This window comes from Pleurodeles waltl, chromosome 2_2 (assembly GCF_031143425.1).
Source record: "Pleurodeles waltl isolate 20211129_DDA chromosome 2_2, aPleWal1.hap1.20221129, whole genome shotgun sequence".
NCBI classification, from domain to species: Eukaryota; Metazoa; Chordata; class Amphibia; order Caudata; family Salamandridae; genus Pleurodeles; species Pleurodeles waltl.
This window is the reverse complement of record NC_090439.1, coordinates 802,519,450-802,544,176: the sequence shown is the minus strand read 5'-3', so window position 1 is coordinate 802,544,176 and position 24,727 is coordinate 802,519,450. Positions and strand designations below refer to the sequence as shown.

General features: G+C 44.7%; 1 protein-coding gene across 2 annotated transcripts in view; it reads right to left on the bottom strand.

Moving 5' to 3' along the window:
- The window catches only part of E2F5 (E2F transcription factor 5), a 178,045-nt gene that overhangs the window by 129,509 nt on the left and 23,809 nt on the right, over nucleotides 1-24,727 (bottom strand). For both annotated transcript variants that reach the window (XM_069220425.1, XM_069220427.1), the window contains exon 2: nucleotides 14,894-15,003. In XM_069220425.1, coding sequence (XP_069076526.1) covers nucleotides 14,894-15,003 — 110 coding nt within the window. The remainder of the gene's footprint in view (nucleotides 1-14,893; nucleotides 15,004-24,727) is intronic.

The window sequence follows — 24,727 nt, the reverse complement described above, 5'->3', positions numbered from 1 at the left end:
GTACAAACTTATACCAAGGGCCTGTAAGTCAAATGTCACAAGGGGCCACAAATGCCACCCATTACAGTGGCAGTGAAAGCATCATTACATGTATCCCATACATAGCAAGGTTGTGCAGTTTTAAAACTGCAGATTTGACCTGTCAAAATAACCCCATTTGACAGGCTTAAACTTTCCTTTTAAATGTTAAAGGTCACCTCATCTCATCTGACCCTCATCTCTGAAATCTACAAAGCTCAAATTCGTGCCGCGGCCCTATATGGAGCAGAACTTTGGGGATTTCACAGAAAATTGGACACTCTTCAAATTAAAGAAAATTATTTCCTTAGACACATATCCAGACTGGGGAAGGGCACGCCAATGCTCCCCCTAAGACTGGACCTGGGTCTAAATAGTATTAAGGACACAGCATACCTAAGACCACTTTTGTACTGGGTCAGATTATGGAAAACGGAGGAACTCGAACCCTTCAGATTAGCAGTTAAAGAACTTTTGCCACCTTGCTATGGATGGGAAAAAGTACGGTGGCTTAGGGAGATGAGGGTGGCTTGGGTTGAACTGAACTTAGCCCAGTATTGGGAGAATCCTGAGATGATCCCTGGTAATGCTAAACGCCTGATCAAAGACCGCTATTGGGAAAAGATCCATGAGGAATCTCTCGGCTCAATTGGGTTGGGTCGGTTGACAGCAGAGTTTCTGCTGGTTAAGCATGAACCTCTGCCTGAAAGCTTCCTGGATCTCCCTATGCCAGCCCGTGCTCGTTCCTTATTACTTCAGTTCAGATACGGAACATTGGCAGTCAACAGCTTTACAGCTTGCTGGTCAACCAATAGTTCTTTATCTGACAAATGCATAAATTGCCATCTATGCAAGGAAACTTCTGAGCATGTCCTATTTTTCTGTCCACTGTACAAATGCCCTCGTGGGAAGTGGATTATCCCTCTGTGTAAAACACTGCCATCACAAAATCGAAACAGTGTATATAGAATATGCAAATATGACACTTCCATGCTGATAGTGAGTTCTGTTTCCAAATATTTGGCAGCAGCATGGAAAATCCGCAGTAGGATTACTACAGATCTTAATCCATCGGTCGAAGAACGGTCTAGAAGTTAGCAAACTAGCACCCTGTTATATTAATTTGGGATTTTAAATAAAATGATTAGTATGACCTATCGACGACAAAAGACTGTAGCCCTGCGCATGATGGCTAGCGACTCATAGTTCCTCAGCATATATAATTTTATAAATCGCAAGTTGCAATTTATTTGATCAATTTATTTAATAGAACTGAGTAACTTATGGCATTATTTTTCACTGGTTGACCTCTAGCCTTTCCTAATAGGAGCTACTATATGTAGTTTTTATGCCTTATTTTATATATAAATCTGTTTTAGAATGATTTTCATGTTTTTAACAATTGGCTAACATTATTTTAGCACTTAGCCTTTTGCATAGGGTAAGATCCAGAGATTACTTTGAGAGTCTCGTCTTAATTATTTATGAAACTTTTTATGTAATTTTATGAATTTTTTCTCTCTGTACTAACTGCTAAATGTTTTTTCTACTAAGTGATGGTTCATGGCTTTTATCTTTTTGTATGTATGATCACTTGTAATTTTTTTAATGGTCCAAATCTGGATCGAATAAACTATTGATTGAAAGGTCACCTTCAAGTAGGGCTTACTGCCCATAATGCAGGTTGTAGGTATGAAACCCCTTCACTGCCAGGCCTTTTCCCCTCCTGTGCCGAGCCTTTTTTTGGCTATTTGTGGCAGTTCGGGCTTAGGCCCTCATAACTTTTTGTTCACATAAGCTACCCACACCAAATTTGCGTCCTTCTTTTCCAACATCCTAGGGATTCTAGAGGTAGCCAGACTTTGTGGGTTTCCCTGAGGAAGACCAAGAAATTTGCCAAAATACAGCAAAAATTTCGTTTTTTTCAAAAATGGGGAAAAAAGGCTGCAGAAGAAGGCTTGTAGTTTCTTCCCTGAAAATGGCATCAACAAAGAGTTTGCAGTGCTAAAATCACCATTGTCGCAGCTATCAGGAACAGGCAGACTTGAATTAGAAAACCCAATTTTTCAACACAATTTTGGCATTTTACTGGGACATACCCCATTTTTACTATTTTTTGTGCTTTCAGCCTCCCTCCAGTTAGTGACAAAATGGGTGAGAAACCAATGGATCCCAGAGAGCTAAACATTTCTGAAAGGTACACAAAATTCTGAATTCAGCAAGGGGTCATTTGTGTAGATACTACAAGTGTTTCCTACAGAAAATAACAGCTAAAATAAAAGAATATTGAAATAGATGTAAAAAAACAGCCATTTTTCTCCACATTTTACTCTGTAACTTTTTCCTGCGATGTCAGATTTTTTAAAGCAATATACTGTTACGTCAGCTGGACTCTTTTGGTTGCGGGGATATTTAGGGCTTGTAGGTTGATCCAGAACCCTAGGTACCCAGAGCCAATAAATGAGCTGCACCTTGCAATGGGTTTTCATTCTATACCAGGTATACAGCAATTCATTTGCTGAAATATAAAAAGTGAAAAATAGGTATCAAGAAAACCTTTGTATTTACAAAATGGCCACAAGATAAGGTGTTGGGAAGCAGTGGTTATTTGCACATCTCTGAATTCCAGGGTGCCCATACTAGCATGTGAATTACAGGGCATTTCTCAAATTGATGTCCTTTTTACACACTGTCTTACATTTGGAAGGAATAAAATGTAGAGAAAGACAAGGGGCAATAACACTTGTTTTGCTATTCTGTTTTTCCCCAAGTCTCCCGATAAAAATGGGACGTCACTTGTGGGGGTAGGCCTAATGCCCGCGACCGGAAAAGCCCCAAAACACAATGTGGACACATCACATTTTCACAAAGAAAACAGAGCTGTTTTTTTGCAAAGTGCCAAGCTGTGGATTTTGGCCTCTAGCTCAGCTGGCACCTATGGAACCCTAGTTTTGAGAACTAGACACCTAGGGGAATCCAAGATGGGTTGACTTGTGGGGCTCTGACCAGGTTCTGTTACCCAGAATCCTTAGCAAACCTCAAAATGTGTCCAAAAAACACACTTTCCTCTCATTTCGGTGACAGAAAGTTCTGTAAACGGAGAGGAGCCACACATTTCCTTCCACCCAGCATCCCCCCCCAAGTCTCCAGATAAAAAAAGATACCTCACTGGTGGGGGTAGGCCTAGGGCCTGCGACAGGAAATGCCCCAAAACACAACGTGAACACATCACATTTTCACAAAGAAAACAGAGCTGTTTTTTTGCAAAGTGCCTAACCGTGGATTTTGGCCTCTAGCTCAGCTGGCACCTATGGAACCCTAGCAAGCCTGCGCAGTTTTGAGAACTAGGCACCTAGAGGAATCCAAGATGGGGTGACTTGTGGGGCTCGGACCAGGTTCTGTTACTGAGAATCCTTTGCAAACCTCAAAATTTGGTTAAAAAAAAAAAAAAAAAAACTTTCTCTTCTCATTTCGGTGACAGAAAGTTCTGGAATCAGAGAGGAGCCACAAGTCTCCCGATAAAAATGGTACCTCACTTTTGTGGGTAGGCCTACTGCCCGTGACAGAAAATGCCCCAAAACACTAACTGGACACATCAAAACGATGAAATACAAAACTACCTGTTTTTGCACATTTTCCCCACATTTCTGTGTGGGATCACCGCACTGGGACAAATTTCATATCACCCAATGTTCTCCTCAGTCTCATGGTAAAAATGATACCTCATTTGTGTAGGTGGGCCAAGTGACTGTGAAAGGAAAGAGCCAAAAACATGTTGATATTGAGGGGGAACCAATGGGGATCTAAAAGGGCAGTTTGCAAAAAAACATTTTTAGGCTGACAAGTGCAGCAGAATTTTTATCGGTATAGATGAGACAATGCTGGGTGGTAGGAATTTTGTGGATTCCTGCAGATTACGGAAGGTTCCATCACAAAAACGTGGGGAAAATGTGTGATTTCTAGCAAAGTTGGACGTTTGCAGGGCATTGTGGGTACAGAAATGGTGTAGGGTGCATGTGAAACACACCACCCTGGAATCACCCAGATGTTTAGTTTTCAGATGTGTCTAGGTCTTGTGGATTTTTCTACATGGCAGCGTCCCAAAGTCCATAAAGTGCCTCACTCACCATTCCAAGTGGGACGATTTTGAGAGTTAACCAAGCTCTCATGGCCCAAATGTAAAACCAAAACCCAAAATAATCAAATGTCTTCTTGCTTGCTGTGGGATAAGATGTTTTAGAGTGCGGGGAGAGCTGAAAGACTTACCCTCTTCAGTTGGGGGGAGGGGGGGCATAACCAGGCCCATACTGGTTGGCAGCCCCCACCCCAATATATATTTATTTTTTTATCCACTGGCGTCTAGTAGACTTTCTGACCCCCCACCAGGTGTGGATCGGGGTAATTGCCCTATCTGCCCACTGATGGGCAGAACAACTCTGGCCCCATTTATATGGGGTGGGAGTATGGCCATAACCCCACCCTCTTATTTTGGAGAAAAAAAAAACTTCCCTGGTCTCTGGTGGGCTTTCTGCCCCCCCCCCCCCAAGGGGGGGCAGATATGGCCAACAGTAATGTGCCCCCATGGGGAGCGACCCTTACCCAAGGGGCTGCCCCCCTAAATAAAAACACACACCAATCCCTGGTGCCTAAGTGGTTTCTAATCGGCCAATCTTCCCCCAAGGGGGGGGCAGAAATGGTCTAAATACAATTTGCCCAACCCCCACCCCGAGCGACCCTTGCCTAATGGGTTGCTCCCCACCTCTAAAAAACTAAACAAAAAAACATTTATTTTTTTTATCCCTGGCCCCTAGAGGTTTCTGGCACCCCGGGGGCAGATCGGCCTAATGACAATAGGCCGATCTGACCCAGCCTAAAATAAATGTGCCCCCTCTCCCCCCCCCCGCCCGGGGAGCGACCCTTGCCTAAGGGGTCGCTCCCCACCTCTAAAAAACAAAACAAACAAAAAAACAACAACATTTTTTAATCTCTGGCACCTAGAGGTTTCTGCCCACCCCGGGGCCAGATCGGCCTAATAACAATAGGCCGATCTGTCCCCAATGGGGTGCAGAAATGGCCTAAAATAAATGTGTCCCCCCCCACCCGGGGAGCGACCTTTGCCTAAGGGGTCGCTCCCCTTCAGTGACTCCCCCATAAAAAAAACAACAAAAAAAACTGGTGAATAGTGGTTTCTGCCCCCCTTGGGGGCAAACTGGCCTCAAAAATAGGTCAATGGCCTAAATATAATTTTCCCCCTAGGGAACGACCCTTGCCTAAGGGGTGCTCCCCAACTCTAAAATAAAAATAAAAAAACGATCCCTGGCGCCTAGGGATTTCTGCCCCCCTTGGGGGCAGATCGGCCTAACAACAATAGGCCAATCTGCGGGGGGGGCAGAAAAGGCCTTAAAAAATATTACCCTCCTGGGGAGAGACCTTTGCCCAAGGGGTCGCTCCCCTCATGCCAGTTTCGAATGAAAAATAAATCCCTGGTGTCTAGTGGGCATTTCAAAACCCGGATCGCTTCACAATCATTTGATCGGAAGAGAAATGCTCTGCATTTCTCTTCCGAGCTTCAAGCTCGATGGGGAAGTGGCCTCTGATGAGGTCAGCGAGGGGGGGGGGGGGGCGCGCGGGGGTGAAAGGGGAAGGGCTTACCATTCCATCCCTGCCTTGAAGGGGTGGGAGGGAAGCCCATAGAGGGAGCACTGTGCAGGTGGACGTAACCATTACATCCCCGGCACAGAAGGGGTTAAATGTAGGACATGTAAACATTTAAGGTTAAATATGTCCTTACAATGAAAAAGGCTACAAGGTTATTTTCACTGTAGAAAGATTGGATGTTCCATAGTAAAGTACTGGGATACAATATTAAATGTAATTATTTTATCTTCAGCTAGAAAGCAACTACAAATTTATTTGTCGGCCTTTTTGAAAAATGTAGCACAAGCCCAATTCACTGCTGCAACAGACGCCTCACCGAGTAACTCAACAGCACGCAGTCTGAAACCAGACCCAACCACAGCACAGAAACTGCACTCATCGCTGCCACATGTGACGTCTGCATGACTCTTGCCACAGGCGACACGGCGGCCCTCATCCTCCTGTACCTCTCTGGAGCGTTTAATGATGATGGGGTGGGCGACAGTGTCAAACACCTACACAACATCGGAATCCAAGGGCTAACTGTGATGATTTGCTCCTTCCTGACTAGATGGATCGGGTTCTCTCTGACTGACTGGATGGATGGATGGATCGGTTCTTCCTAACTGGATGGATCGGTTTCGTTTTGACCGGAAGGAACCATTCAGTCATCTTGGCACGTACACTTCAAATGCCTGCAAGCTCATCTACAGAGTTCCACATGGATCCTCCCTGAGCGTCACCCACTTCAATGGATACATGAGCCCTCAAGTTCAATGCCTGCATGACTGAAATTGCTCACTGGATGAAGACCAACTGTCTGAAGCTGGAAAAGAACAAGACCGATGTTGTGAGCTTCAGGAAGAGCACTTCACTGTGGGACTCCACCTGGTGGCCAGCAGACCTAGGATCGCCCCACACCACCCAAGCCAAGAACCTCAGGATTGTCATCAACAGCAAGCTCGTCACAACCACCCCAAATCAATGCCGCCATTGTCTCCTGCTTCCTTACACTGAAGATGCAGAGGAAGCTTTTCAAATGGCTCCTAATCAGCACCCGGAAAACCGTCACACATGTCTTCTTTACAAGCAATCGGGACTATGATAATACTCGCTCTGCTTGAATGAAAAAAAAAAAGTCAACACTCACCAGAAGCCTGCAGACCATTCAGAACTCGACAACCAGATTCACTCTCAACATCCCACACCTACCACATTTACATCACACCACAAATGAAGGAGCACCACTGGCTCACCATACACAAATTAGCTTAATTCCAACTCCTCACCCACACTTTCAAGGTACTACATCACTATGACCCAGCACCCTTCAACAACTGCATATGTCTTCAGAAACCTTCTAGACACCTACGCTTGTACGTACTTGCACACATCAAAAACATACGGAGATCAAGATGTAGCAGTCAAGCCTTCTCCTGAATCACTCCTAAAACGTGGAACGACCTGCCACTGCACATAACAGCCTCCTCCTTGATTCTTGAATTCTGCAAGAAGCTAAAGTCCTGGCTTTTTTCAAGTAGTCCCACTAGGCCCTAGGTTTGGATAGACTATCACCTGCTCATTGCCAGGATACCCTCCCAGATAACATCACATCGCATCTGTAATATATATTTTGGAAACCTCTGGAGGCCCATCTGCATGAGCTTCAACTGTCACCTGGCAGTTGAATACCTCCTCCATAAGGTATAAAAACACTTCGCAGAGGAGCACAAAGACTTGAGTGTGAGGAGGTGTTTTCTGTTCCTCTGACAGGATGACCATCTGGTCTGTGCCCTAGAACTTTATTAACTTCAAAGAGCCAACACAGGCAAATGACAGCCGACACCTGGGCAGGTGCCTTCTTTGTTCCCCCAGTCAGCCAGACACCAATCCCAGAGAGAGAAGCGGTCCCCAGAATTGGTTTACAGTGACCACAGAGGAGGGGTGCTTGTTTCCCTGGCCACACAGTGGTGGGCACAGGAGTTGTGCCAAGTGAACAAAGGTTCTGGCATCTTGGTTTTAGGTAGCGAGGGGGTACAGTGGGATTGTTTACAGTGAGATACACATGAAATGATGCAAAGTGCTTTGTGACATCCATAGGCTATTTTAAACCAGTGGTTAGGGAATGGCCAGGAGTTTCTCTCGTCACAGGTCGGTGCCATCTATAAATGAGGCATCCTTGTTACCATCCTCAGTATTCTTGCTGGATCTACAGAAGAGAACTCGCCCTCCTGTCTGACCTGAGAAGAACCTAGAGGACTGAACCTGCTCTCCCTCTTCTACCCAGAACAAACACATGGACTCCAAGGGTAATAAGGCTGACCACCTGTTGAAGCTACAGGGACACAATAAGCTACAAGAGGCTTTTTCTGCAAATGTCCAGTACCAACTAGACCTGCCCTGGACCCTGCTGCTGGTCTCTGCTGGAGTGATTCTTCACTCCAGCCTGTCCCCGCTAGGACTATTACCAAGGTCCTGGACCATTGGCTAGTGCCAAAGTGTATTCCATCTAAGTTTTCCTAAAACCAGGGATTTAGAAACCTTTTGGCTCCAAAGATCTCCGGGGGAACGAGACCAACCTGCCAGCTGATCCAACAAAGGTGTGTTGCTGCTGGGCCAAAGATTCAGGCTGCACCTGTCATAAGCTTTTCTGCAGCACAAATCTGATTCACCTTCACTTCTCAGATAAGTTATTCAGTTTAATGGAGTCCCCTCCAGCTACAACCTGTAGCCTAGCCCTATTGGAAGAATTTGAGCTCCAAACAAATGTGACCCAAAGTAAATATATTTTCTGGACAAAAGTGCCAAGAGTATCCAACTAGTGAGGAACCTTCTCTGGATGCCAAAATCAAATATCTCACGATCAGTTTTCCCACCAAAAGTCAACTGCTTCACCGAGACCTTGTCTAGCTGCTATTCAACAACATCGAGCAGTCTTCAACCACAGCCCAGTGCCTTGCCTGCTAAGGATTTTGGCTGCAATTTCATAGACTGAGAGCCTGATTTTGAGTTCAGCAGACGGCTTACACTTTGTCTCGAACATGACAGATATCCTGTCCGCCATTTTACAAGTGCTACTGGATAAAATACACTTGTAATACCACAGACAGGATAACCCGCGCATTTGTGTCGGAGTATCCATCCACCAAACTCTAAATCAGGCCCTAAGTCCAGAGGCAAAACCTTTGAATAAGCCACACCTGTTTTCTATGTTCAGCCCGCGTGCCATTGCAGACAGCCTTAACGTATGCATTTTCGGTGCTATTTTTCTATTTAAAATATAAAGATTCACAGCTCTGGTTTCCCTTATTTTATTTATGACATTTTGGTATAATTTTTTGTATTACAATGCACTCTATTTTTCTAATTTGGTTTGGGATTTTTCTTGTGTTGCGTTTTAACTCGGTTGCTGTTTCGGTACTATACAAACACTATTTACATTGCCTCCAAGTTAAGCCTTTCTGCTCTGTGCCACAGATACCAGGGGCTTGAGCTCAGGTTAATTTAGTGCCTTTGAAAGTTCACTCTGACAAAAAAACAGTTCACCGTAACAAGGGTTGTGATTATTACTTCAGTTAGGTATCACACCCCTCCCCCCCTCAACTAATACCTCAATTTCTGGCACTTGTGCAACTACAATATTTAATCATGGCAAGTGCTTTTTGTTCTAAATCAAAAACACGTGTATTCAAGAAGAATTTCTTTCAACATTTGCTAATAAGGAACGCCTTTTGTTACATTTTTTGTTGTTTCTGTGGTAGGGATGGCAATTGTTAGTGTATAGCTTCCTCAATAAAACCGGATTCTAAACATAGCATGTATTCTTTTAGGAAGTGCTGCCATTCACCACATGATGCAGGTTTGGGTTTGGCAGACATTACATTATATTATTGGGCCTCACAGATGATACCAATCAAACAAAAGTTATTCAGGGACAGAAGTGATCCACCTAACAGGTTAGACCTAAGTTTGTTAGAGAGAGATGGGATTTTTAATCTGCTGTGAAGTAGAACAGTACCCTATACCCTTCTATCTGTCACCAGGCTCCCTGTCCTGTGCTGACAGGTTGCACTCAGTCATATTAAATGGTATAACAGATCCACTGAGACCACCCCCTCCCCACCCGTGGAAGGATATCTTGCTTGCACAGATGGTGAAACTCCTGGGCTGCCATGGCTGGGACCTGATCGTCCACTCCAGTCCTGGAGACATCTGGAGCCTTGATCAGATTAATTCATTTCAGGACCCAATGTTGAAGTTCGACCTATACTCCACTCTGTTTTTTTGTTATCTGCAGCTACAACATGCTTTAGAAACATATGCCAACCGGTTGAAGGTACTTCCTGAGTTTAATACTATAGAAGTTAAAAAATACTATGGATAGATTGGGCAAGGGAGGTATTTCACAGCAATATAGATCTTTATTAGTCAACTCACTCGACCTCCTTATTGACAAGAGGCATGTCCAGGAACTTGACTTGGGAACCACAGAAGGGATGAACTGAAGCCAAACTCTCACCTCCATCTGATTCAATTTGAATACTTGCACCAGTATTACTACTGTCTTTCGCAGATTTGGCTCTTGGGAAAAGCGGGAAACCCTATTTGCCTAAGTGAAAATCTTCACTTGGCACCTATTATCATAAATTATGGGAATGCCCAGTAATACAGCTATACTGGCAAGGCATTGGTGGAGCCCCGGGGTGAGTAATAGGCAGAGCGCTTGTCCTAGAACTCAAATTAATCCTCTTGGGTATCATGGAAGACTTGGGTGTTCATCAAGCCATACTTGTTCTTTATTAGCAATGGGCCTCCTTATTGCTATAAGAGCCTGCCACTGACTTACCGCTGGTGAGATGAAAAGCCTAAACTACTGCTCAGTGGAATAGAGATATGAACTGTTATGCAAGGGCTGAAGAGCCTGTTTATGAAGTGTGGGGAGTACATCGGAAACATGCCACAATGTATTAGGTCCTTGGCCGAATGTTTCAGAGTCTGTACGACAAAACTATATACTTTTGTTTGAAGTTAATGTAAACAAGATGATTCACATGAAGGGTAAATTAATAAACAGATTTATTTGAAAACAAAATTGGGATTCTACGTCTATGATTGTCTGCAAAATAGGTATCACACACATTTAAGTTTCATGCAGCAATGCTATGTATACAATTATGAACTGGTAGGACAACTGTATGCTCTATATTGCAGCTATTGCCTTCTGCGACCCCTCTGAGCTTGACCACTTAAGGTCCACGTTCTCTCCATGCTGGTTACGTGCCTGTTTGTGTGTTAGCATCTTTGCAGGGCCACTTCTTGATGTGCAAAACACACGTTGTTGCTAAGATGCCTGACAAACCCTTTTTACATAGTACAGCATAGAGCGATTTCGCCACATTTTGAAACACCCTGTTGACAGCATCTTAGGAACCCCTATTTGCCCAAATTCCAGGAGGTCACTAGCATGGATGGAGACTGCAATGCAAAGTAACAGAAGACCTGAATCACAGGGATTGCTTGCTCCTACGGAAAACTATGAAAATAGCAATTGAAACTTGATTACTTACCAATATTCTGATTCAAGCGTGAAATTTCCTGAATAATGTTGTGACGAAACGTTGCCTGGTGAACTGTACTACCGTCGCCACCCTCCCAGCACCCACACCACGTTTGTTCTACTTTGACCAGAAGACACGCTGTGCGTCAAAATTGTTTAGGGAAGATTTTGGACCTTGTTGCTTATTTCTGAACATTTCCATTTATCTTGAGCACTATATAAAAGCCACAGACCATGATACCAACAAGAACCTACCTATGTATCACTTCGATGTTACTAAGCACCTATACAACAAGAACCTACCTATGTATCAATTCGATGTTACTAAGCACCTATTTTGATCGTCACACTATAACGGCCAGTAAGCAGGTAGGAGTACCAACTGCAAGCCAAAATCCGCAAATTAAAGGTTATCTTCTAGCCGAATAAACAGTTGTCTACATTTATCCATATGAAATTTAGAGTTTCATTTATCAATAACAAATATTCATTATTATGTGTTCGGTTTTAAAAAGCAGACTTTAGTTAACTGGGTACAAGATACACAAGCAAAATCATTTATTTCCTATGAGTATATAAGTAAATTGTCTTTAGTTTAATTAACCCACTTGTTCTCACTCCCAGAACAACAACAAAAGAACAAAAAAGGTAGCTGTTGTAGAAGGGTGTGACGTAAACGTAACTTGAATAAAAGTAAAATTCTACAAGGCAATTATGGCATACAAACCAAAATACACAAACACCATCAAAGATTATATCCCCTAAAAGACAAGGTGCGACAAGATGCTTGGTTGGACAAACTCAAATAAAAGGTGAGAGTTATTCTTTGAAAGCACTTGGTCTGTAGTAAATATTAACAACTGTTAGACATAACAGCCTTAGGGTGGTTTTCCCCCAACGTTTTGACTACCTCCTCCACTTTTCTGACTTTGTTTCTGCTGGCTTTACGACTCTGTGCACTTTACCATTGCTAACCAGTGCTAAAGTGTTTGTGCTCTGATCCCCTAAATATTTGTAACATTTGCTTATCGCCAGTTGGCATATTTAATTTACCTATAAGCCCCTAGTAAAGTGCACTACATACATGTGCCCGGGGCCTGTAAATGAAAATGCTACGTGTGAGCCTTTAGCACTGATTGTGCCACCCACTTAAGTAGTCCTTTAACCATGTCTCAGGCCTGCCATTGCAGAGGTTGTGTGAGGAGTTTATACTGCCATGTTGACCTGGCCAAGACTGCTTTTGCCAGGCCCAAACCCTCCCTTTTTAGGGGCGAGCGCAAAGCACTGCATCCCCTGTTGCAATCTCTCTTTGGGCTTCTAACCACACCCATGTCACGTCAGTCACTTTCATTGGTTTGTGGGCTTGCCAATTAAAATCCGCTTGATCTCATTAGTGAAAGGCATGCATAAGTCATGCCTTATCCGGTGTTTAGCCCTCCTCGAGCGCACCGACCAACTACTAAAAACACATGAGGCTCGATGTTTTCCGTCTGGTTTCTGAACTACTTTTGCACTTTATGTCGTAAGCAGCGCAATCTCGCTGGGCAGTAGTCGAGCACTTTACATGGCATCGATCCTGTTACATAGGTAACATGGATAATAGCACTTTTGCCGATAGGTTTCACTGCGAGCAAACTTTTATTTCCTTTGTGTGTCTGCTTTGCGCTGATGGCGCAATTCACAATATGGAAGAGTTTGGTGCCCCTGGACTCGCAATTTAAAATCACAACTTAAGTTAAAGTTGGACTTTAAATTGGGATTCTGAAAATGCCACTTTTAGAAAGTTGACATTTCCTGACTTTAGCCATTTGGTGCCTGCTTCCTGTCTCTGATCTCGTCTGGCATGGGTGACAAATGGGCTTTGTGTAGTCCCTCTATATAGCCACACACAATGGAAACTTAGGAGTGACTTGATGGGCCATACTGGGAGGACGGGAAGGAGGAGCTGCACCCATCCTCACTTAAACCTCAATAGGATGCGTCCTGTCCCCACAAAAAGGGCTACATAATCCCACTTAGTGAATCTGGAACTAGGGCAGGACCTCTATGCACATCAGAGGCCGGTCTTTGAAGTTTTCCCCAATCAAATGCCCAACTGTGTATATGTACTGGACCTCTGACACCACCAACTCAGTACACTTCTGGACCTGTCAGGAAGAAAGATTGCTGTGCTGCTGAAGGACTCCCACTCTGCTGCTTTTCTGGACTAGATGGACTGCTGCCTTGCTCACTTTGCTGTGCTGCTCTACTGTGTGCTGTTCCACTGCCTGGGTAAGAAGGACTGGTCCTGCATCACTTGAACCCAGAATGACTCCAAGGACTAGCTGACTGGCCTCCTCATCTGAAGTCTCAGGGACATAAAAGATTTCCAACCAACCTGCCCCTGCACCTGGAATCTGCCATCTAGGAGTCTGCCCTGCCATGTGGTAACACCCCAGTCCTGGACCCTTGGAAGTGGGTATAAGGTATTTCCTCCAGCAGAAACAATGCATCCTCTGCTGCGGGAGGAGAATCGCCATATTGCAGCTGTTGCATGAAACAGATCACACGCATTTCCTATACAACTGCCACTACTACGCTTTTCCTGGCACAAGGTCCTCGCATCCCTGTCAATGGCAGTCTCGATGCCTAGCTGAAATTCTGTATCGCAGCCCTTGTGCTCATCAGAACCAGTTCATCGCTTCAACAGCACACCGCATCCTCAGCCCCGGTCTAAGCATTGCAAGCCCCAGCGCCTGCTTCTCCGACACTGATGCAACAGAAACTTGCACCCTAACTCCGCTGCATCTCAGAGCAGACGAGAAGAAAATCTATACATCACCTCTACTGTGTGGTTCGGAACCGACAACGATCCGCAACCCGGATTTAGGGTACTTTGGGTCAAGAGGCCCAATTGGGTCCCTGGAGCCAGCCTGCGCTCCATCATGGTCGGCCTGAACTTTTCACTTTGTCCCAGTCCGGCGTGACCAGATATCACTGGTTGGCGACTCTTGCTTCTAAGCGATATTTTATAGTTTAGTCTTTAAAAATTCATAACTCAAGTTCTACTTATTGGCTTTTTGTCATTTCGTTCTCGTTTTATTTATTAAATCCTACTTTATTTTCCTAAATCGGTGTGGATTCATTTTGTGTGGTGTTTTTACTGTTTTACTGTTTGCACAAATCCTTCACAAACTGCCTCCAAGTTAAGCCTCACTGCTCCATGTCAACCTACTACAGAGGTAGCATAGGTTAATTTGGGCTTTGCCGGACACCCGGTCTAGGATTGTGGTCGCTGCTTGACCAAGGCTCGTATCCCAGTCAACCACCAACCCAATTTCTAACAATGTTGTACAATAGTTTAGAGAGAGAGAGGGGAGTGAGCTAATGTAGATGGGAAGAAGGCTTAGAGCAGAAAGGGCTAAGGGGGAGATGGAGAGAAGGAGAAACAGCAAGAAGGAGAAATCACATAACTTGCATGTCACAGGTTTACATTTGCAAGGGCTAACTCTGCATTTCATTGCTCAGGGCTTCCTAACACAAGTTCCATCTGAATAGTAGTGATGTAATAAACTTCTATGAACGATTTAGATTCTGATGTGATTATCATCGTGACAAAATAGGGCACACTCTTTGCAAACATTCAGGGCAAGAAATTCCACTCATTTAGAAAACATCATTTGACAATTTCACACATCTTACTTCCACTGGATGCTATTTTTTGACTTTTTCTCGATTAGTCCAATTCCTTCCAAAACATTCGTGATGTCATAAATTCTTCTCTTTTGTCTCACAGCAAGAGTATCGGCAGCCTGAAAAAAAGCATAAGCACTCAATAGGTGTCAAGTCGCTAGCGGAATCAATGCTTCCCCATGCAGGGACTTATTTCCCCCACCCAACTTTACCAAAACACATTTAGCTAAAATGCAAACTCTAAACAATGACAATACCAATGCACAACTTATAAAAGAATTACTACCTGGATAGTAACGAGAGACTGGGATTTGACACTGGCAGCGCAAACAGTCTGGCTAGCTTATACGGATATGCTGTATTACTTGGAAATCTTGGGGAAAAAACTCAATAATCAGACAAGCAAAAACAAGCATTGGCAAAGCCAACAGGTTTTGCCTATGGAAAATCTATAGTTTTGGTCAATGTTTTTGTAACATGGCTTAAAGTATCCTGAGAAACGCGAGGTCAAGGGTTCTTTAAAGTATAGGGAAAACAGGCAGGTTGAAAGCGGGCTCCGCTCTGGTTTGTGAATCATAGTCTGGGGTGGGAGGGGGGCAGAGGGCACAGATGGTCAGGAAAAAGAAGAAACGGAAAGAGGGCGGAAAGAGAGGGAACACAACACTGACACTAAAATTCAGAAGCTCCATTAACACACCCACAAGAGGGAACTCAAGCTAGTCACTTGCAGATGCCACAAAACTGCTTCCCAGCTTAGTCCTCAAAAGGGGTTTACTCGCTCTTGTGCCCCAAAAAAAGACACATCAATGTTAAATAAGAAAATCCTCGTACTTTTTTCCCCCAAATCTCAACACGCTGTTCCGGAGTACCGTCTGAATTCTCATTTCTGATTTTAATGTTTTATATGGGAACTCGGTAAAAAAAGGAATTACCGCATACGAACGTGTACTTGGGATCGCAGCACTTCACGTTACAGACCCTCTGTGCATGGACGTCAATTCACCGAAATGACAGAGGTAGCGAAAGTAACATCACATGCCCTTTGACCTCCACCACTTTCACTCATACACACATGCTTACACATACATATAAATTCACACTCTCGCTCGCTCACACATCACACACTCACCCGCAAGCATGCACACAACATACATTTGAAAGCATTTTTACTTACCTCAGCTACCATGGAAGGGCATATTCCAGCTAACTGCACTCCATTTTTTTACACTAATAGTGAATAATATATTATTATTCACTAATAGTGTAAAAACAAACTTGACAGAAAACAAAGAGAGAACGGCCAGCTAATGTCCATAAGGACGCCCCACCCCCTTTTGAGAGCCACACCCCTACACCCACACTTCCACTTCCGAGCACAACAAAGCCTCACAAACGGCAGTATGGGCATTTACAACTGACGTTATTTGACAGTATTATTACGAATGATTACTATCCTCCTGTGTCTAAAGTTAACCAATATAATGCATTCACCACTGAAAAACAAGTGTATGAACATTCAGGAATGGCCCAGCTGAGCAAGACAGCAAACTTAAAGGTACCAGGACAGAAAGAAATACAATGTGTAGGAAGGATGCACTACAAAGGGGGCAGGGTGCAATGCACCAAAGCATGGCGATCTATACTACTGCCAATGAGTGTGATGTCAATAACAAACTTCTATTTGTGGGGCGCTCAAAGTTAAAAAGAACAAATAGTACCTCGATCACGCCAGGAGCAGCGGACGGGCACTAATTAAGTTGCATCAATTAGTGCTTGATCCCTGCTCCACACTGAGAAACAGAAGTGATGCCAGGCGTGCCTTGACGAATTACAAGGCTGCAAATAAGAGTGCCAAGCAAACCAACAAATGGTGAGCGACATGCAGGCTCCAAGCACCTGTACTGAACACAGGCGAGTCTTGCAAGCGAGACGCATATGGTAGTGCATGCACTCGTAGGTTTGACCCTAAAAAAGGGTGGACAGTGTCACATTAGGCGTGCTTTGGCGGGCCCAAGCAGGTGATGAAAAATGTGCCCCTACTAAACCATAATTTGTGTAAATAGCTAGCAGGATAAAAGAACAACCCATTGCTAGAAGCACTGGATGTTTTTTTTTCTAGTCTGGCTATCTGCCCAAAGGGTGGCTCAAGTATCATAGATCATCTAAAACCTCATCAACGGGCCAGGTTCCACTAGTAACGAGGATTTTAAATACTGCTTTATTGGCATCATGCCTGAACACCACCAATGCATAATAAAGCATCTGAAACTAATACTATGTAAATATACGTGAAAGCCATAAACACAGACAGGCTTCATTCAAGTATACACAAACAGAAACTAGTCTAACCTGGGACTGAAGCACCAGCTTCCTAAGTGCCAGTGCTAGTGCCAGTGTAACATTATAGCAATCTAACACCAAGGGCAATAGCTGCCTGCACTGTAATCCTATGCAGGAGCCGCGCCAATGCTTGCTTGCTTAAAAACAGGCTGCAGACTGCTCGCCCACCACGCAGCTGACTGATCACCTAATTAACTCAAGCATGCCTCGGGGGTCACGTGGTGACGGTGGAGATGTATGGTCGTTGTGGTCTCGTCAACTGTGCTCATGACTTCAAAGATTACCTCCTGTTCGGTCTGTCGGGAGAAGGAGAAACTAGTGCATCAATGCATAGAGAATCTACACTACGCAGCCTTGGAGGGGAAAGTGGGAGAGTTTCAGATTAGGAACTGATATGGTTTATGTGTTAAAAAAGTGGCAAAGCATAAAATAAAAAAAGTTCCTCAAAAGCGGATAAAAACAGTACTTGGACCTGGAGACACTGATAAAAAACAAAGATCAAGCATTGATAAATGAAGGACATAGTATGCTACAGCCAATAGAAACTAAGAAAAAGTCAGTGGCAAGCCCCTTTTAAGATTTCCATTGAATGTAATAGACTTCACAAGCACAGTGCAAGCGCTGTGCAGGCAAAACCTAAAAAACACAGTCTGCCTAGCTTCTAAGGGAAAATGCCTAATTGGTTGGCAAGTTTGTGTGTGGTTGTGAGAAAGTAGCCTCTTTCTAGCCTTGTTACCCCCACTTTTGGCCTGTTTGTGAGTGTATGTCAGAGTGTTTTCACTGTCTCACTGGGATCCTGCTAGCCAGGGCCCAGTGCTCATAGTGAAAACCCTATGTTTTCAGTATGTTTGTTATGTGTCACTGGGACCCTGTTAGTCAGGACCCCAGTGCTCATAAGTTTGTGGCCTATATGTATGTGTTCCCTGTGTGGTGCCTAACTGTCTCACTGAGGCTCTGCTAATCAGAACCTCAGTGGTTATGCGCTCTCATTTCTTTCAAATTGTCACTAACAGGCTAGTGACCAATTTTACCAATTTACATTGGCTTACTGGAACACCCTTATAATTCCCTAGTATATGGTACTGAGGTACCCAGGGTATTGGGGTTCCAGGAGATCCCTACGGGCTGCCGCATTTCTTTTGCCACCCATAGGGAGCTCTGACAATTCGTACACAGGCCTGACACTGCAGCCTGAGTGAAATAACGTCCACGTTATTTCACAGCCATTTTACACTGCACGTAAGTAACTTATAAGTCACCTATATGTCTAACCTTTACCTGGTAAAGGTTGGGTGCTAAGTTACTTAGTGTGTGGGCACCCTGGCACTAGCCAAGGTGCCCCCACATTGTTCAGGGCCAATTCCCCGGACTTTGTGAGTGCGAGGACACCATTACACGCGTGCACTACATATAGGTCACTACCTATATGTAGCTTCACAATGGTAACTCCGAATATGGCCATGTAACATGTCTATGATCATGGAATTGCCCTCTCTATGCCATCCTGGCATAGTTGGCACAATCCCATGATCCCACAGGTCTGTAGCTCAGACCTGGGTACTGCCAAACTGCCTTTCCCGGGGTGTCACTGCAGCTGCTGCTGCTGCTGCTGCTGCTGCTGCCAACCCCTCAGACAGGTTTCTGCCCTCCTGGGGTCCAGCCAGGCTTGGCCCAGGATGGCAAAACAAAGGACTTCCTCTGAGAGAGGGTGTTACACCCTCTCCCTTTGGAAAATGGTGTGAAGGCAGGGGAGGAGTAGCCTCCCCCAGCCTCTGGAAATGCTTTCATTGGCACACATGGTGCCCATTTCTGCATAAGCCAGTCTACACCGGTTCAGGGACCCCTCAGCCCTGCTCTGGTGCGAAACTGGACAAAGGAAAGGGGAGTGACCACTCCCCTGGCCTGCACCTCCCCTGGGAGGTGCCCAGAGCTCCTCCAGTGTGCTCCAGACCTCTGCCATCTTGGAAACAGAGGTGCTGCTGGCACACTGGACTGCTCTGAGTGGCCAGTGCCAGCAGGTGACGTCAGAGACTCCTTCTGATAGGCTAGCAACACCTGAAGGAGCCTATCTTCTCTCCTAAGTAGCCAAACCCTCTTTTCTGGCTATTTAGGGTCTCTGCTTTGGGGATTTCCTTAGATAACGAATGCAAGAGCTCATCCGAGTTCCTCTGCATCTCTCTCTTCACCTTCTGCCAAGGAATCGACTGCTGACCGCGCTGGAAGCCTGCAAAACTGCAACAAAGTAGCAAAGACGACTACTGCAACTCTGTAACGCTGATCCTGATGCCTTCTCGACTGCTTTCCTGGTGGTGCATGCTGTGGGGGTAGTCTGCCTCCTCTCTGCACTAGAAGCTCCGAAGAAATCTCCCGTGGGTCGACGGAATCGTCCCCCTGCAACCGCAGGCACCAAAGAACTGCATCACCGGTACCCTGTGTCTCCTCTCAGCACGACGAGCGAGGTCCCTTGAATCCAGCAACTCTGTCCAAGTGACTCTCACAGTCTAGTGACTCTTCAGTCCAAGTTTGGTGGAGGTAAGTCCTTGCCTCCCCACGCCAGACTGCATTGCTGGGAACCGCGACTTTTGCAGCTACTCCGGCCTCCGTGCACTTCCGGCGGAAATCCTTTGTGTACAGTCCAGCCTGGGTCCACGGCACTCTAACCTGCATTGCACGACCTCCTAAGTTGTCCTCCGGCGACGCGGGACTCCTTTGTGCGACTTCGGGTGAGCACCGTTTCACTCCACTTCGTAGTGCCTGTTCCGGCACTTCTGCGGGTGCTGCCTGCTTCTGAGAGGGCTCCTTGTCTTGCTCGACGCCCCCTCTGTCCCCAGACGCAATTGGCGACATCCTGGTCCCTCCTGGGCCACAGCAGCATCCAAAAACCCTAACTGCACGATTTGCAGCTAGCAAGGCTTGTTGGCGGTCTTTCTTCAGGAAAACACTTCTGCACGACTCTCCACGGCGTGGGGGATCCATCCTCCAAAGGGGAAGTCTCTAGCCCTTGTCGTTTCTGCAGAACCTTCAGCTTCTACTGTCCAGTAGCAGCTTCTTTGCATCCACAGCTGGCATTTCCTGGGCATCTGCCCATCTCCGACTTGCTTGCGACTTTTGGACTTGGTCCCCTTGTTCCACAGGTACCCTCGACTGGAAATCCATCGTTGTTGCATTGCTGGTTTGTGTCTTTCCTGCAGAATTCCCCTATTACGACTTCTATGTCCTTTGGGGAACTTTAGTGCACTTTGCACTCACTTTTCAGGGTCTTGGGGTGGGCTATTTTTCTAACCCTAACTGTTTTCTTACAGTCCCAGCGACCCTCTACAAGGTCACATAGGTTTGGGGTCCATTCGTGGTTCGCATTCCACTTTTGGAGTATATGGTTTGTGTTGCCCCTATCCCTATGTGTCCCCATTGCATTATATTGTAACTATACATTGTTTGCACTGTTTTCTAATACTATTACTGCATATTTTGGTATTGTGTACATATATCTTGTGTATATTTGCTATCCTCATACTGAGGGTACTCACTGAGATACTTTTGGCATATTGTCATAAAAATAAAGTACCTTTATTTTTAGTATATCTGTGTATTGTGTTTTCTTATGATATTGTGCATATGACACTAGTGGTACTGTAGGAGCTTCACTCGTCTCCTAGTTCAGCCTAAGCTGCTCTGCTAAGCTACCATTATCTATCAGCCTAAGCTGCTAGACACCCTATACACTAATAAGGGATAACTGGGCCTGGTGCAAGGTGTAAGTACCCCTTGGTACTCACTACAAACCAGTCCAGCCTCCTACAGTGGTGCATGGATGAGTGGGTGAACAGAAAAGTTAGAAAACATGTGAATGGATGTGTGAGAGCATGGGTGATTATTTGAGGTGTAAGTATTTATGAATGGTTGAATGAAACATACACTGTACGAAAAATCGTTGAAAAAGTGTCACTATGGATGGAGTGCTGAGTTTATAATGGGATGAACGGGCATGTCAGTGCATGAATGGATGGATGCAGGCAGGTTACATTACTTAAAAGGATGAAGCTTCAGACAGCAGTGGGGATAACGTTATATAATGCAAAAAATTACCAATATTGCCCCACCACAAACAAGCATTTATACCAGAGCTACACATCACTGTGCTAATAAAGCCCATCTCATATACAAAGTATTACCACCATTTTGTCAGTGCAAGCATTACGCCAAGGAGGGAACTACTGTGGCAAGAGTGTCTTCAACCAGGTCAAGGATAAGACATAAGTTATCCTTTGCCTATGCTTAGATTTGCATCAACAATAACACACCATGTTCAGATTTGGACTTCCACATCTTGAGTGTCCATCCAATACCTCAACAGTCTTGGCGGTTACATCACCACTTAATAATTCTTTATGGTTTAAAGAAAGGGCAAAAAAAGAAGAAAAAAGTTAATTACAGGACATGTTCGTCTATGCAATAGTAAAATTCCTATAGATATGGGGTATCGTATCATTGATGTGGGCAATAGTAGAAACCTGGTATATCTGTAGAGGTAGGGAGCGATTGTGATTAAGGGAGGTGAATCGTACGTGTCATTATAGAGGAGATCTGAGTTACTAGCATAAAGACAAGCGGGACATGGGAGGGGGGTGCCATGTGTTGGAGAAAAGGATACTATCCTTCCCTTAGTATCAGAGGAGTGATGGGCTGATGCTAAGATTTCTCGGCAATGAAGTATTTCCTCAAGTGGGTGGTCCATACCACTCAAGGAGGGTTATGTGGTACTCGCGGAGTCCATTCTACAGTCTGCATAGTCTTCTTTTATGCCACTTTGAAGAAGTGGCTGGCAAAGCACAAAAGGTGGCCCATGAAGAAAGTTTCAGCATATGAAACAAAAGATGAAATTTCAAGGGCAAATAATGGGAGAAGTGTTCTCTGCTTTGACCTCAGCAGAGCAGTGACAACGTCTGCACTGGGACCACAGTGTCAGGACAGCAGTCTGTGCATGCAGTGAGAATAGCTCATCCTCTCAGCAGAATCACTCTGGCACCGTTATCCCTCCTGACAACGATTTGAAAAAGTTTGACAAACTCCTTGTTCAGACATGTTGAAACTAAGAATATATTTTTTGACAGTTTTTTTTCTTGTAATTTTTAAAAATACTTTATTTGACCCCGGGCTGGTGGCTCATGGTTCACTCAGCTAATCTGTCCACTGAAGATATCAGGGTTTCACCCTCTGGTCATAGCTAAAAAAGCATGTGGTTCTATCTAGCATTGCGGGCACCCCTGTCATGCTTGATGGACAATGTCGGGGACGAGTGGGAGCATCATCTTAATCACGACATCTTGGACAAACAGTGGGCAGTAACTAGAGCATATACCGAGACTGTCACAGAATACTTGACTTAAAACCCCAGCATTTTAATTACCTCCACCAAACAAACCTGTCCCCGAAAAGAAAAGGTTGTATGTTTCCAGGCTCGAGCTCTATGTGCCCCAGGGGTAACAGATCTGACGCGCACTTCTACCATATGGTGTGGGAGCGCCCCCATCAGTGACAGCTTGGAGAGTGATGTTAACAGTACTCACGGACCTAGTGGACAGGGTATGGGCCCCAAGCCAAGACTCTGCCACCTGAGATGGTTGTCCAGACCTAAAGAGCGTAGATTGGGATGCAGGATGATAGGCCTGGAATTGGTGCTATACAAACATCACATTGCCATGCATGGAAGGCAGCAGAACCTCCTTTAATATTGCTTTGGCGCCACAATTTGAAGACATGGCAACTGTGGAGCAGGCAGCCATCCCTAACTCCAGCAAACAGCAGAGCAATTGATGAGCATAACCATATGGGATGCATATATCATTAAATAGGAGAGGCAAGTGGAGGACGGATGTTTTTAGTTCAACGGGGAGGTTACCTGGCCATTCTCATGGGACCAACTGGGGAATTTCCAGCGATTCAAGTAGGACAAATAGTAATTGGCCTGATGGGACCTGATGAAATAATTAGGAGGATGGCAAAAAGGAGGGACCCTGAACGGTGGGGGGCAACGTATTAGGATCGCACAGAGGAGAATCCAAGATTAGGACATGCTACCTGAGAAAGAGAGTCTTAGATACCTAGATGCAACAAGGGGGCATGTGTGTTTTTGGTTTTGAGTTACTTATTGGTTATTCTTTGTTATTGCTACAATGCTCATGTTCCCCCAACCCCCCAACCCCTGCCAGGATCGCTTACTAACGAATACCAGGGGGAACGGTAAGACCTGATCAGGAATTATGGATCTTGGCACCCCATGATGATTGTGAATTGGATGGGTGAAGCTGACTAAAAGTGTGCTTTCTTTGCTGTGGGTCTAGAACCATGTGCATTGTGAATTTTTAATACTGTAAAATCATAGATTTGTTTTTAAAAAGCATGCTGCTCTGATCAGCATGAGATCTTTCTGAAGTTGATAAAATTAATATCACTGAATTAAGCAACAATAAACATATGTTACCAGTCAACAGCGTCAAAGGAACCTTCATGGTGAACATACATTCTACAAATACTCCTGAAACATGACCATGCCAAGTACAACTATTAATTCACAATCTTGCTCAGAGCTACAAGGCCCTTGGAAGCAAATCTGTTAGATGACTAACCCTTACATAGCCATATTCACCCTAGCATGTGACCAACTACAGCACACTCCAATTCACCAGTTGTAAAGCTGACGCATGAAATACTTCTCCAAGTATCCCTATGTTTCAAATATGATCCTGAAATGTCACTGCAGAACAACCAATTTACCCCATGTAATGTGTGACACCTACAGCCACCCCAGGCTTCTGGGTCAGCAACAATCTGTCTTTGGGAAGTTTGCTTTTGCCATTAGACATGTACACTCATACTCTTTTGTATGCAAGAGAGCTTGTTTGCTAATAAGCCAGAAGTGGGAGAGCTATACATTTTGAAAAGGTATCCGTATGCAGATATGTGACTCCTCCTAAACACAGTCAACACTTCAAAAGCAGACTGCAGACAGGAAGCCACCCATGCAATAAAATCTACATGTTATTTGTAAACTAATCAGACGTGTATTGCTTAAATGCATGCGCAAATTAATAACACAATGTGCATTGGACCTGGACCTTTTTGCAGGGTCATTCCAAAACCTTCCTATTTTTTCTGACCAGTTTTTGTTGGCTTTAGGACTATGGGCACTTTATTACTGCTAACAAGTGCTAAAGTGCATATGCTCTCTGTCTAAATTGTATTGGTGTTTGGTTTATACATGAGTGGCATTTGTAAATTAAATATAAGTCCCTGGTAAAGTGCACTAGAGGTGACCAGGCCCTGTAAATCAAATGCTACTAGTGGGCCTGGAACACTGATTGTGCGACCCACTTGAGTAGCCCTGTAAACATGTCTCAGACCTGCCACTTGAGTGTTTGTGTGTGCAGTTTTCCACTGCCAATTAGACCTGGCAAGTGTACTCACTTGCCAGGCCCAAAACCTTCCCTTTTACTACATGTAAGT